Source organism: Branchiostoma belcheri, unplaced genomic scaffold (assembly GCF_001625305.1).
Source record: "Branchiostoma belcheri isolate BF01 breed outbred unplaced genomic scaffold, Haploidv18h27 scaffold14, whole genome shotgun sequence".
Classification (NCBI taxonomy): Eukaryota; Metazoa; Chordata; class Leptocardii; order Amphioxiformes; family Branchiostomatidae; genus Branchiostoma; species Branchiostoma belcheri.
The window spans coordinates 3,716,778-3,731,225 of NW_017802824.1; the positions used below are offsets into that span (position 1 = coordinate 3,716,778).

Sequence of the window (14,448 nt, forward strand, 5' to 3'; positions counted from 1 at the left end):
CGATGTTTTTGACGACAACTCCGACATATCGTATGAACATGACACTGACGCGCTTGATTCATCAAGCGATGAGGAAGACGAAGAAGACGAGGAACCGACCGTGTCACAAGATGAAGTAACCGTCTCAGGCGAAGATGAATCTGTAGTGGACTCTGAGGAGGCAGAGTCAGTGACAGAAACCGACAGCGATGAAAGTGATTCAGAGAGTGATGCAGACTCGGACGTTTCTTCCAACACGGCTTCTTATGATGAAAGTGAAGAGTACGGCTACGACAGCGGTGACGAGGAAGAGTGGACGCTCTATCGAGACTGGTCCATTCCACTCAAGCACGAACCAGGCGATGTCCCTCAATGCGTGATCAAAGAGACAAAACGCGCTGGCAAAAAGTTTTATCTTGTAGAGTTTGCTGCCATGCCTCGTTACGGTTACAATATCGAGTACAGCAAGAACTGGGTCCCAGAGCAGAAATTGATGACAAAATACGGCTACCTCGTTCTGAAATAATACAGCATCGTCCTTCTGCCGATAGGACAACTAGTCCTAATGTAACAGCGATACCTACATGGCAAGACGTAAGCTGTCTTGCGAGTTTTTCGGAACAATCTTGACCTGTAAGTGATCAATAAAGTGTGACGAACCCTACTGCCTTTTGTGTCGTTGTGTCGATGTATGCACGCATGAGACACAAACATACGTGACATAGATATGAACCACTAGTTCACTTACTCCGGAGTAATCATTTACTCCGACGGTTATGTATATGCATATACGATATATCTACACATGGATATCATACATGTGAGAATACATGATACGGACAACCATGCCGAATATACTTAACTTGCTACAAATGAACTTACTCCGGAGTAATATTTTTACTCCAAAACGGAGTAATAGTTACTCCGGAGTAATATTTTACTCCAAAAATACTTCCGTTCATCAACACGTTTATATCGATATATGTATATGTAGATGCACACACAGAGACACACACGCGCGCGCGCGCCCACTCCGACGGTTAGGTATATGCATAATATACGATATATCTACACATCATACATGTGAGGATACACGATACGGACATCCATGACAAATATACCTGCTACTTGCTACAAATAAACTTACTCCGGAGTAAAAGTTTTACTAAAAAAACGGAGCAATAGTTACTCCGGAGTAATATAGTTACTCCGGAGTAATATCTTACTCCAAAATACTTACTCCGGAGTAATATTTTACTCCGGAGCAACACGTTTATATCGATATGTGTATATATAGACACATACATACACGTATGTGTGATGGGAACATATGTATACATGTGCATATATACAAAGCAAATGAGTCACTCATCAGTCACTTTCGCCGGATATCACATCCAATGGTTCCGTCCATATTCAATGATAACAATCGGGTCATGAAAGTGATCATAAAGCATTGACTCTTATGAATTAATAATCAATAAAACCGATAACCAAATACACCCCATAAAACCCTACAAACCCTTTCGCGGGATATCACACCCAATTTTTCCGTTCATCAAAATGGTTCCGTCCACCCCCAATTATGCATACATTACCGGCCAATCGATATATGTCAATCATATTTCTCAATACTGTTCTTAATTATGCACGCATCAGAAGTATGAATACAATTAAACCGATTGATGACTCTCATTATTTAACTCATTAACTAAAATCCTAGCATAAATATGCATAAATCTTTCATGGAGCGTTGCCTGGACGACAGGTAACACAGGTAGCCGGGTTCAAACAAAAAAATGTTATTCACCACTAGCTCACTTACTCCGGAGTAATCATATACTCCGACGGTTATGCATATGCATATTTATACACATCATGCATGTGAGGATACACGATACTGACAGCCATGACAAATATACGTACTTGCTACAAATACACTTACTCCGGAGTAAAAATTGTACTCCAAAACGGAGTAATAGTTACTCCGGAGTAATATCTTACTCGAAACATACTTACTCCGGAGTAATGTTTTACTCCGGAGCAACACGTTTATATCGATATATGTATACACACGCATACATACACATACATACACACACCAGTGAAGACTTGTGCTTCTGCTGCTGCTTCTTCTGCTGATACGCCATGGCTTTTTTGTCTCGATCTTCACTCGCTGTCGACGGATTTGTACGAAAGGTTTGTCTCCGCAAGTGGGACTGGTTTCTCGCCGGTTTCTGTTGCCACTTTATACACTTTTCTGACAGACACCCACAGACCGTCCACCAATCGCCGTGAAGTACGTCACCTAGTTTACATGCAAAGTACATGCAAACCAATCGACTACTCCGGATCCTCAGAGCAAGTCACCAACGCTTGCCATGCGGCCAATCAGCTACCACAGACGTTGACGTTAACCACGCCCACGACAGGTTACCCAGGTAACCGGGTTCAAAAGTGCACACTGACCTTTATCTGACCTGTAATTTAGCTCATTAGCTACATTCCTGCACGCATCTGCATATCCTTAACATAAATCTGCATATCCTTAGCATAATGACGGTGACCTCTGACCCGCACCGCCTCGCACCGCCTGCACCGCCTGAATAAATGATAGCAGCGTGTCGACTATATACTACTTGACACCACTTACGTATTTGCGATATTGAACAAGTAACTGGGATTGATCTTGGCCGTAACACATGGGCTGCTGTCTAAATACATTATCTAAATGAAATTAGTGCATGCAATTGAATGTAACCAAAACTATGATGATTGGCATTTAGTTAAACGTTTATATTTAACGAAATAAACGTTCTATGCCTAACAATTTTATATGAATTATTAGATTATCGCATAGTATGCCTTGTTGCAAAACAGCAGCATATGGCAAATTAGTAATGAATGGAAGTGATAAGAACTTTAATTACTTTTGATAAAACAGTTTGGAGACCTGTATTGTTCAGAGATTTTTTACGGACAAGACTGGTTTATATGTACAAGGCATCAGTTTCATTATGTATGACCCAACTAGGAGATGGTTATCATTTACAGTGACATTTACATCAAAGCGTTGCTTCATCTACAACGACTTCCGCTCCTCTGGTAAGCGGCTCTCCTGTAAGTGAAATCGGGTCATTTTGTCAATGACACAATTAGTATTCCTATAGTGTTTGAAGACGCTTACGTCTTTGACGGAGTCTTGGGAGGAAAGCTTTAGTTCCAGCATGAGGAGTAGATATGAGCTTTACTCGGTTTTAAGACTTGCAGTTTCTTGATGATAACCCTTACAGCACACATTAGTTAGAATTAGTGTTGAAAAGTATTAATCATGCACGTAAACAGTTATAAATACTTATATATCCTTTTATTTCTTCAATCGTTATACACAGCAATTCATTGGCGTTTTACCTAGAAAACTGCATGCGTAGAAATGTCTATAATCCATGTTTTATGAATGACCAAATCAATATCTTAATGATGCTTTCATATAGTCAACATCGCTGACCCCGGTGTCAGGAGTTTTCTTTGACTTTATTTCCCAGTTGAGAAGCGTTGTCGGTGCACATCGTCAGAGCTACACTCGTTATCCACCAATATGAGGCTGGGGAAAATATGTTGCGGCAGACCTAATCTGATCTTTACAGACTTCTGCCATAGCCGTGTATCTGTGGCACAGTACTTAAAAGCTGCTGAAGATAGAGATCTTGTTAAGGCTGCAAAAACTAGGACGGTATATGGTTACATGTCACCTGGGCTGTTTTCAGGTGTTAAATTTGCGAAAACGTATATCATTGAATACATACATGTATGAAGGTTAGCACCGCATACAATGCTCTTTGAGACAGACATTCTTGGTAAAATTAGTAAGAAGACAGTTACAAATGTCATACGGAACTGGTGTCCAGCGTACATATATATGTATAGCAATACACATTAAATTTGAGAGGCTGCTAGGGTTAAATATCAAGCCAAATTGCACGAGTGTGACGGTCGAAAACACAATCTTTATCAAAAAGGCCCAAACGCCTGAGGATACATATGTCTAATAAAAACTCTCAGTCATTCTGATCCGCTACGTTATCTCTACAATCTTTAGATACCGAGCCTCTTTGGTGTGTGGACCACTAAAGGGACTGACGAATACTCCTGGGGAGATAGCATCTTAGATCAAAAAGCACTATCAATCACCTGTATGATAGATTTGACGTCTGGCAGTTAACTGGGATTTGCTAGTTTATTCCATGTCCAAAAAAGAAACAAGTATGCGACATTCAGTAGCAAACCCTTGCTAATTCAGTATAGCTGCCTTCTGTAGCATTCCCATTTTGAAGGACATAATTAGTAGGTTTAAGTTAAAATTAACCGTACTCCTTAAAGGTAAACCTGCCATTATGTACAAATGTTAGTGCCGACTAGATCTCTGGAATCGGAGATACCATTAGTTGTATCTCTATCAGACTTGAAGATACAAAGCTGGTTATGTTGTTTGTTTTTGTCTTTCGCAAATACCTTCTTGCGTTATGCGTTATGGGGCCCTTGCCTCGCCAGTGAAGTGCGGAGGAGTCGTTGAACGCACGTTTAGCCTTGACCTAGATACATATGAATCGTTGTGCAGCCGACTGGCAGATTATCGAAGAATACGCGGTGATCTATCTTAGCATTTTGTTTTCTGGCCCGTAAAACGTAAATATGGTGTATACATAGCTACCAACAGCCTAGACAGGACGGATCATGAATTATATCCTGCTTAATATGTTAGGATGACAAGATATGGTCCGCTGCCATCTGAATTCCTAGCGATCGTTTTACAGGGGAGGACTCTGCATTTCATTTACAATCCAACAAACTGATCAATACATCATTTTATTAGTATTTGCAACGTAAAATGTTATGGTTAACATATTTTACAAGGAGGAATATGGTAGACGATCTTGGGCTTTAGAGACCATACCTTTTCTATCAGCACATACATTATGAATTATTGTTATACGACATTTCTTTGCGAACATCTGCTTGTAACGAATACATGGGCATGGACATATACCTACAGAAGAAAACGTGTAAGCTTTATAGCCTTTTGTTGCAGTCAGTGGTCTCAGCTACGATGCAGTTCCGTTGCCCACCGCTGTCCTAATGGGCGATACAGCGACCCTGCACTGCAGCTTCCATGACTTGTCGCCAGAGGATGTTGTTAGATGGGATGGGCCACCTGGCCTCAGAACTATAACGTCCGGAAGGAGAGTAGACCCAAACTACCCTCGCCATCAGGTACAAATCTTATCTCCAGCATGACATTTATTTCGTATAAATACAATAGAACAACCAATACATATTTTTCATCAGCTTTCATTTATGCCTCCCGCTTTCGTTTTATCTCAAGGACCAGTTCATCTTATTTTCTTCTCTAGTTGGTTGGTGACCCATCTAGTGGGCAGTATTATCTCCAAATACTAGACGTCCAACGGCAAGATGAAGGGATGTACAAATGTACAGTCTTGGGCCTTGCTCCCAAGGAAGCCAAGCTAACTGTAGTGGGTAAGACCTTTTATTCGTAACATATAAGCTGTCCTAATTCTAGAGATTACCTGATCGTGATTTGTAATATTAAGATAATATACTCCAAATTTATCCATGAGCAATAAAAGAACCTACGGCAAGATAGATTCAACCTTTCGATTCAGCATTGACATTACGCCTTTTGTATGTTGTTAGAGATTTCAATCTTCTAGTTTATCGTCTGCATTTAGCTAACAAAATGAATGACTAGTTCCAGTCCCCCGACCTCCACAAATGACTGGTATGGAGCTGCCAAGTAGAGTTGGCCAAGAGCTTGTGCTGCGATGTTCATCCTCTGGGGGGCATCCTCCACCTGAGCTCACCTGGTACAACGACACAAGGGCTTTCAGTGAACATGAAGTGAGACATCAGGAGCGTGAAGGTCAAGTAGAAGCTGATCTTATCATTCCTCTACTGACCAAGAGGGACAACGGCATGAACCTGACCTGCAGAGCCAGACAGCCGTTTCCTGAAATTACCTCTGTGCAAGAGTCCTGGGGTACTCTCAACGTGCACTGTAAGTCAATGACAGGACAATATTGCTAAGGAAGGAATACAATGGGAACGTTACGTTTATTGAAAGATAAAAACACAGTTTTAGTATCGATGAAGTAATACTCTTTGTCCACACCGTGGAATTAAATCGCTGCGAATAATAACTCTAGTTCAGGCTTTGAATGAAAAGTATTATACATTCACATTCCAAATCGAATTTGTCTATACACGATGTATTATAGCTTGTTGTCCTACATCTAGATTGCTGCAATTCATGATTGGAACATTGATGGTAAATCATACGTGACCATCTGAGTATAAATTTTGATAATCTCTTTTTCTATGCAGATCACCCAAGTATATCTGTTCCTAGAACATCCGTACACGTTATAGAGGGACAGCCCACAAACCTCACCTGCCTTGTCGACAGCAACCCTTCTGCGATGATTAGATGGACGAAGCTTGGGCATAACAGTTTCCTAAGAGGCAACACCAGGTAGAAACGACACAAATCATCGAATTCCCATTCCTATAACGGTAGAGTTTTCTACCAAGAAGAAAAGTAAATGTGTTTTGTCAAAACGACAGTCGGTTAGACATTTAGTGGATGGTATGGTTTGATGGTAAAACGTAAAACTTGACTGGGAGTAATCAAAGAGCAATCGCTACCAGATGGAATGCCATGTCACTTACCGTCTTTTGACACTGCGCCTAAAGTATGGCGAATCCTAAAGCAGCTTGCCATCATCATTAATTTTGTTTCAGGTCAGACTAACCCCACGACTATTTTTCCCTTCCTCAGGGAGCAAACTTTCCACATCTCCAGCGCATCCCGCCAGGACGCAGGGACTTACCAATGCTCCGCAGAAAATGGCCTGCCTCCCATAGGTGTTGGGACCGTCACTTTAGAGGTTATGTGTGAGTGTGCTTTAGCAACACTTATGGTTCAACTTCAATTACGCATCTAAGTAATGTCCCTACCAAATGGCAGCTTGCATCGATCAACTGCATCGTTGTACTGTGAAAAGGTTATGGCAACAGCTTCTGTCCCCTGTGACTACTAGATAGCACAAAATGGCCATTTTGCCTTCGGATGAAGCACTTCCAATGTCTTTTCTGACTAGCACTACACATCTCTTACTGTCAAATTTGCAAATAAAGTATAACCACAGTCATCCATGCACCTCAAATGTTGTATCTGTATGAGCAATTCGTGAATTCCAAGCAAGATTTACACCGACAGTAAACGCTAGTAAAACATCATCACACTTGACATTGGCAGTAAGTCAAAATCTGGTAATTTTAAACTTTTGTAGAGGGAAAGGTTATACCTATCAGGTTGACGATATGACAAAAATTCTCTGCCTGACAGACCCACCACAGATTGACCCTTCTATGGACGAAAGGATTTCCATTCTTCAAGGTGATGAAGACTTTTCCTTGGATTGCGTTGTAGAGGGAAACCCGAAACCTCAAGTCAAGTGGCGGCGGAAGGATACAAAGTTGTACTGGAAAAACCCACTGCAATTCAGCTTAGTGCGTTACGACATAGAGGGGACATATCAATGTGTCGCAACAAGCGATGGGTTCACCCAAAGGACAAAGGATGTTTTCATCGATGTAGTAGGTTAGTTTATATTATATAATCCGCTAAATAGAATTTTCATATACTCTCCGTTAGAACTTTACAAATTTAAATATCCTTTTGCATATTTTAGAGAGTATCGAATTTTCGTTATATTGCTTCGGTTCTGTATTAATTCATTTATTTTGCCATAAAACTCATTCAGCTTATAGGAGCTAATTTTCTATGAGGAAACAAGACAAGACATTATTACATTCTACCAGGCAAAAAAAAAACTACACATTATTCAGGCAAACAAATAAAATCCGATGCGTCACAAGGAAAATCGCTTTCCAATAAAGCACTAATGTCAAATAATTTGTAAACCGTTTTAATGTCAAACATAATATGATTAATAGATTGTACCGGAGGTCATGATCAATAGGATTACATGTTCACTTTAATGGATTTTGTTTCCAGGAAAGCCAAATCTTGAGGGAGACGGAGACACGGCCACGATGACTGCAGTTGGAGGAGAAACAGTTCGGCTAAGTTGTACTGTCATGGCCGACCCACTGCCACACGACATCACATGGATGTGGAGAAATAATGACGGTGTGGAAGTAATGCTGTCAACTGGCTCCAGTCAGATTGTTACAATAAGACGAAAACAACAGATAACATCATCCCTGGTCGTATCGGATGCTGCCGTGAAGAATAGTGGTAACTACGTCTGCAAGGCAACGAACATGTTTGGATCCGTCAAGCGAAATATCCATCTTCAGATATCTGGTAACATCAATCAATATTTCTTATTAAACATATATCTAGCTCTTTAAAACCTTCATAGAGATACCACAAACATTTTTCGAAGCATACAATATCAAACCGGCTTTCTACATCCAAGATCCTATAGCTAGTCTCATGATTTATGGTGTTCTATGGAAACTCAACGTAATTCAAATGTCCCTTTTCTTCTGCAGAGACTTTCCCTGACATCGTTGTCATAACTTCCATCATTGCCGGAGCCGTCTTACTGTTGACAGTGGTAGCTGTTGTGGTCCTGATAGCAAAGAGAAAGGGATGCATATGCAAATCTCACCAAGATGGTAAATCATTATGAATTGTGTGGTTGTGATGCTGCCTTTTTCATAATCGATGTACCAATGCAAGTTTACAAGAGGCAGAACAATGAGGAATCTAATGCTAGGGTAATTTCGAAGTATAATATGAAAGGCAACAAAACACACAAAAGATAATCATGATATTCTTGGCATTCCCTTTTTTTTTAATTTTCAATTATTCAAACAGCCCGGCCGGGTCTCGGATTAGAATTGTGACTTCAGCATAAGGTAGAATTAAAAGCAATCGGTTTTATACTTAGTAATTATTCCTCTTATCAAACGTACCAAACCGAATTATGATGTTGATGATTTGAACAAATAAAACTGTAAGTGCACTTACGGACTTAATCATATATGTACATGTTGGATACTGACGTACGTTTGTAATGATCTCCTTGGTATCTCAGTACCTCGCCCGATGCCACCTGTGCCAAAGTACGTGTACAAGACCGGCACCATTGACTCCGGTGTGGAGGACCTACAGGAGCTACAGGAGATGTACGGTACACTCAAACCACGTCCTCCGCCACGGATGGAGAAGAAGTGGGAAATGGTGGGACTATCCTACACAGGTAGGGTTTATTTAATCTAATTCTTTTGCTTTATCTTTCTTCATTTACGTCCCAAGTATTGTGTTTTTTCTACTGGCTCTGTAGCAGATGGTTCTTAATGTTTATGCTTTCACTCATTTTTTCAAAATATTTTAAATTGATCATATACATTCCTTTCGCATTTACGAGTATTTTCTTTTTTATTCAAGTTTGTATCAGTCAAAGATTGAAACACGAACTTCTCGGATACGGTTGGGTAGTGGATGTGCACATCGATCGACTAACCACACTAAAGCCCAGGATATTCAATTCCGAATAATAGCTCGAGGGAAGAGTAATATCCAAGCGCAATGGCTATGCGTCTTCGACGTGCAATCATAGGTATCCATTGTTCTTTCTGGGCGGGTATATTTCCCTACTGTACAGACTGTTAACAAGGTCGCCTGATGCATGTATGTCATTTGCATTCAAAACTTCACTTTGAACCTATGATGCAGTGATGACCTTTTTATCACAACTCGACAATGCAGGGTTGGTTCACTCCACGTCCCTTCCGCCGTACTCGACAGTAGAGCAGCGCAATCAGCCCGGTGATGTTATCCTCGATATCTCGTCCAACAGTGGTGTTGAGCGGGTAGGTATTCCATTCTGTTGCAAACGAAAAAAAAAGTTAAACTTGACAATCGCATGCAGACAGAGCTATTCACGCAGTCCTGCTCATATCTAAAGCCGTTTCCATTTGAACAAATCCTGAGAAAGATGATGACTTAGATGGGGATTTGAGAGAGAGAACCACCGTCGCAACAAAGTGCTCATGACAAATGGAGGCGCCAATTTGCCTATTTTTCACCTGAAATATAGTTTACAACACAGCTTACGCCGCCCGAACAGCCTGCACATAAAGACAGACGAACCGCGCACTTGGAAAACCGATACCTCTTTCGTAATCATTCTAGTAACGAGGCATTTGAACCGGGTAGGTCAGAGACTGTGTGTATATTGATTTTGGTTGAGGTGGGGTGGATTTCCCAGCACTTCATTTAGTACAAGTGATCATTATCTCCAGAAACACCAACAAAGAGTCAGAGCTGGAAGTTTAGAAGATAAAGTGCATTGTTATTCCGCAATCTCCTGTCGAGGATTTGAATGTGCTGCCCGCCAGTGGAGGCCTATTTAATGTGCATTTGTATTGTCTGTCGAGGAGACCGTGCTACGTACGTCAATAGTGGGTGGAATCAACTCATCGAAGAGTACATTACGTTTATAATGACTCAGTCTAGTAATTCTTGGAAGCTTTTGTAAGATCAACCAAGGAAAGATATTAAGACAACCAACATACAATATTCACGAAGGTGCTCATCAGGGCATATGAAGTTCTTATGTAAAAATGCATTAAGGCTCTATGAGGAAGTATATCAGATGAAAAACTAATATAGAAAAACTAATATAGGACATTTTTTTTCTTTATCACCAACCTCCCATACTCTGTTGAAAAAAGAAGCTGTTCTATACAGGGTCACCTAAAACCGTCTCCATTAAATTAGTCATTGAGGAAAATTGACTGGGTTTCTGAGCCTCTTCTATTGCTTTCATGCTGCGTAAAATGCTCATTGAAGCATCAACGAGATACCGAGATAAACTGGGAGATAAAAAGGGGTAAAAACATCCTTGTCTGGGAGCAATCAAAGATCAACCCGTCTTACCATCTGGAATGCGTGTTAAGTCCGCCCTCAGGCAGATACAGTTTGCAATAAACGTGTCGCTACAGACTTATTGGCTTTGAAGGACTAACGGCGTTCAATTTGATTTTGCAGGCCGCCCCCTTGGGCTCCCCGGCATCCAATGACATGGGTTGATGGACAGCCTTCTCGGACGTTACAGCTGTGGCCGTCTGGAATCCAATGACAACGCTTGACTGACATCGTTCATGAATGTCGCAGCTGTGCTAGAAGGACGGCGCTGACTATTGACCTGTTGACCTCCATAATCTTACTTCGATTTTTTTGTGTGTGCTAGGTCCTGCAAGCGAGACAAGGCAGGGCACTGCAATGTGATTGAACTAAGGCGAACTTTCGTAGACATGACCTTAGCTATACTGCAATCATCATTAAAGAAAAGCATCTAATAACATATTACGTAGGTCTATTTATACACGTGTTCACATTGACTGTTGCCGAGGTTGTCATTGACCTTTCAGCTACACTGTGCTTTGTAATTTATGGTCGTTCTGTCGTAGCATAAGTCAATTGAAAACGTTCGATACTAATATCTCGGACATTTCATCATAATAAACGTATACGGTCTATAAGCCGTACGTTAAATGGCTGTAGATAGTTGTGTTTAATGATTCTGCAGAATATGCAGCGTAAAATGTAGGAAAGGCCAAAAATGCATGTCATGATGAGGTTTGTCTTTTAATTTCATTGAATGGAAAAGCATAGCATGAATGCTTGTGATTCGACTGCATTTTAAACAATTGCCAATGTCTTAGAGAAATGCATGCGTATACAAAAAGACCTGATATATGAGAGCATATTGTCTATACATACAGTGTGTCTTTTTTGACATATATTCACATGATATACAATTTGTTTGGCAAGTGTATCCTCGGTGTAGATCTTATCAACAGTTTATATATTAGTGTTCAATGTAAATATGCAGGAACGTTTTTTCTAGTCAAGTGATCAGTACAGCATGCATGCAATAGATGTGGCATATTTATCGATAGAGCGTAGCAATAGATTGCCATTGTCACTAGTGTGTAAAATGAACGGCAGGAGTAATGTTGTGTCGTGTTGTTCTCCAGTCAATGATTCTACAGTCACAGAAGGGACGCCAGAACTACAATGGGCTATGCACCACGTCTGGCACGTTCATCCAGTTGAATTTCGAAGTTTTGCATTCTACAGAAGTATTCTTCTCACATGTATCAGTATGGTAGACAGCACAGATAATGGGTTATGGAAGAGCACAAAACGATGAAAAAGTGATTATGCACAGTAAATGAAGCAGCTTTTCTGTGGTACTTATACCAATTCTCCGTAATGGAGTAGAATTAATTGATCGCTATGTACAATAAAAGACTATGACGTACAGATTGATGTATTAGGGCGAAGCAGGAAAAAGACTATACTGTGTGTTAGTGTTGTACCGTTGCACATTTACAGCTAAGTGTTACACTAAACAACTGACAATAGCAACCGTAAATGTCTTGGAAACTAAAGTCATTAAAATACATGTGCACATATTCTTTTTTTCAAGCTCTGTAGGGGTAATGTCATTTTTTTAAATTATAATAGCAGTACAACGCGTCACTAAACCCATAATAACGTTTAAAAGACTGTACATGTAGGCAATGAAGTTGCTTTTTGTGGCATCACGTCCAGCTCAACACGTTGTGTTACAGTAGTAGACAAGTTTTTAAAACGGGCTTTAGACAAGCCATTTGCGAAAATACCTCCTCACGTTACATCATTTATTAACATTAACCGATGCCCCCAACGTCAGTGTGTAACTCAAAGCCATTTGTGAACCTCCATGACGTATATACCTGTGGCATGCCCTGGATATGGTGAATTGCACGTATCTAAGATTAGAGGTAAATATATGGCCATTTATGACAAGACCATTTTCTGCCTGAGCACACTCCTATGAACTTTTCTGATAACACACTGTTGACGTTTTTTCACCAATATTAATGTTTTTGTTGGATTATTATTTTATAGACATTGTTATCGATTTTTTTTTTAGTATACAATATTAACGAACATTATCTTCAATCTCGTCAGGCTAGAGTTGATCGTTACCTTTGAATCTAAATACCTGAGTTTTCGACAAATGCGAACCCATTTCAGGCTTAATAGCACACGTTTGTCAACATGACAATAGATGGAAATACATCAATGTAATAAGATACAGAAATGATAAACGCCATTCTTAAATTAAAGAATAGTTTCATGGGTAGGCATATGGAATACCAGGCGGGTGAACTTCTTACGGCATTTTTCAGCATATCCTATAATTTATAGATGGCTGTGCTGCTGGCTTTCAAATGAAAAGAATGTTCACTTTAGTTTTCATTTATATATTCATAGATTATACATTGCAATTGTGGCATCCGCTACATAACATACTGCTAACGCTGTGCAAGTAGATAGAGGCTTTTACGAGGGTTGTCATTAATTCTGCTCTGTTGTATTTCATTGGGCGCTATAGCCGTCAAGCTGCCTAAATACCTTACAAGTAAGCCCATAGCCTAGTTTACATCTGGATGCCTATTAATATTAACAATCGAACGATTTTATTTTAAGGCTATGCCTGTTCATTGTGAATTTTATGTTCCAACAGGGGGTGCCTTTTTAATTGAACAACATAAAAGGACAAGACACATAATAGCAACTCTAACAATTGCTTATTTGCCTCACAGATGGGGATTCCAAAATGCAGAAATAAAACGTGAAAAACTAAATTGTGAAATCAAATGGTTTTACGTATACAGTTTTAAACATTGAGTCAAGTATAAATCATCTTGTGTCATGTAGGCTTTATAAATACATCCTTGCAAAGGAGCCCTTTACCCCCTGATACTTACCAGGCTCTGATGCCTTGCGATAAGAGCTACGGAACCTAATTTGGAAACTAATTTCCGACGAATGTTGCAGCCGATATGCGTAACTATACCTTTGTCTAACCATTGCATAAAGTGTTCCCAGCACAGCGCATGAAAATGACTTCTATATGTGCCTTCTCCTGGAAAGACGTGGTTCTCCTGGAAAGACGTAACTATTCAATTGAAGCATTTTTACATACCATTACACGTTGCTGCTTTAGATTATGCCAAACCATTTGAATCCAACACTCTCTCCACCATTAGGTGATCGCTCGTCAGGGAAAACAGATCGCGAAAGCTCGAGGGATCATATTACACATTTACGCCGTTGAAAAACTACCTGTACTGACGGAATGCAAAATAGAACCATAGGCAAGGCATCTGTATGCTGGTTCGCTGTGGGCTGGCTTGCTGTTAGCAGTTTGGTATCAACGGGGTCTGGCAAAGAGATAGAGTCGTGACATCTACTGTAAGAGGCTTTTGTCAACGTAGATGTCCCTGTTGGCTCTAGGATACATAGCTTATCAACCCCTACACTGACTGAGGGTTATAAAGGTGGATGACGAT

At 40.3% G+C, this 14,448-nt stretch overlaps 2 protein-coding genes across 2 annotated transcripts in view; both read left to right on the forward strand.

The window, feature by feature from the left end:
* The window catches only part of LOC109464564 (hemicentin-2-like), a 22,395-nt gene extending 17,121 nt beyond the window's left edge, over window positions 1-5,274 (forward strand). The window contains exons 14-15 of the mRNA XM_019761569.1: window positions 67-338; window positions 5,069-5,274. Of these exons, the coding sequence (XP_019617128.1) occupies window positions 67-338; window positions 5,069-5,274 (478 nt within the window). The remainder of the gene's footprint in view (window positions 1-66; window positions 339-5,068) is intronic.
* Window positions 5,275-5,772: 498 nt separating this feature from the next.
* LOC109464628 (hemicentin-2-like) overlaps window positions 5,773-14,448 on the forward strand; it is an 18,467-nt gene continuing 9,791 nt past the window's right edge. The window contains exons 1-7 of the mRNA XM_019761639.1: window positions 5,773-6,055; window positions 6,382-6,529; window positions 6,836-6,951; window positions 7,406-7,660; window positions 8,078-8,389; window positions 8,581-8,706; window positions 9,129-9,293. Coding sequence (XP_019617198.1) covers window positions 5,773-6,055; window positions 6,382-6,529; window positions 6,836-6,951; window positions 7,406-7,660; window positions 8,078-8,389; window positions 8,581-8,706; window positions 9,129-9,293 — 1,405 coding nt within the window. The remainder of the gene's footprint in view (window positions 6,056-6,381; window positions 6,530-6,835; window positions 6,952-7,405; window positions 7,661-8,077; window positions 8,390-8,580; window positions 8,707-9,128; window positions 9,294-14,448) is intronic.